We start from the raw sequence: 794 nt of genomic DNA on the forward strand, positions 1-794 counted from the left end.
GAGAGAGAGACAGAGAGAGAGAGACAGAGGCAGAGAGACAGAGAGACTGAGAGACTATGAGGAGGCCCTGTGACCCGTCCCCTCCCCCGAGCCAGCCCCCAAATGCACTAGATCTCGGTTTCCCTGGGCTGTGTTTTGGAGTGACTTTTTCTCGTTGCCCCCTTGCAGGCCACGACCTCCCCCAGAGCAAGAGCTCGGCCGCGGCGCAGACCGGCAGCCACCTGCAGTGCCTCTCCGTCCACTGCACGGATGACGTGGGCGAGGCGAAGGGCAGGACCTCGGTGCCCACGTGGAGATCCCTGCACTCGGACATCTCCAACAGATTCGGGACTTTCGTGGCTGCCCTCACTTGAAATGCAAAAGAAAGATTTGTCCCTTCCGGTCATCTCCCATCTCCTCCCTCCCTTCCCGCCCCCCAGCCCTTTCCTCCCGCCCCCTGCTCCACTTTTTAATTTGAAAGGGCCGCTACTGCTGGGTGAACTATTTTTTTCTAGGTTGGTACCTGCTTAGTGGCCTATGGGCTGGAAAGGGTTAATTTAAAGTAAACCTCAGATTTTTTTTTAATCGTCTGCCAAAGTTTGTTACCAGTGTTAACCCTTCTGCAGTTAGCACACTTTGGCTTATTTTTTTTTTCCTGCTAGAGATTTCTTTCCCATTATTCTGTAATCTTGGCATACACCTTTAGATGAAGGCTCCCCCATTTCATCTTTCTATGTGTCTGAGTGGTGTATGTCATAATAAGAAAAAAAAGACTTTGTTCTCTCTCTCTCTCTCTCTCTCTCTCTCTCTCTCTC

The 794-nt window shown here is 51.5% G+C and overlaps 1 protein-coding gene across 1 annotated transcript in view; it reads left to right on the forward strand.

Annotated features, from left to right (window-relative positions):
* The window catches only part of MN1 (MN1 proto-oncogene, transcriptional regulator), a 78,176-nt gene extending 77,388 nt beyond the window's left edge, over positions 1-788 (forward strand). Inside the window, 1 exon segment of the mRNA XM_069081811.1 lies at positions 169-788. Coding sequence (XP_068937912.1) covers positions 169-353 — 185 coding nt within the window. The 3' untranslated portion in view covers positions 354-788.
* Positions 789-794: the final 6 nt, after the last annotated feature.

The sequence above is a fragment of the Petaurus breviceps genome, unplaced genomic scaffold (assembly GCF_028583685.1).
Source record: "Petaurus breviceps papuanus isolate PSGF00001 unplaced genomic scaffold, PetGlider_PUasm1.0 99, whole genome shotgun sequence".
Lineage (NCBI taxonomy): Eukaryota > Metazoa > Chordata > Mammalia > Diprotodontia > Petauridae > Petaurus > Petaurus breviceps.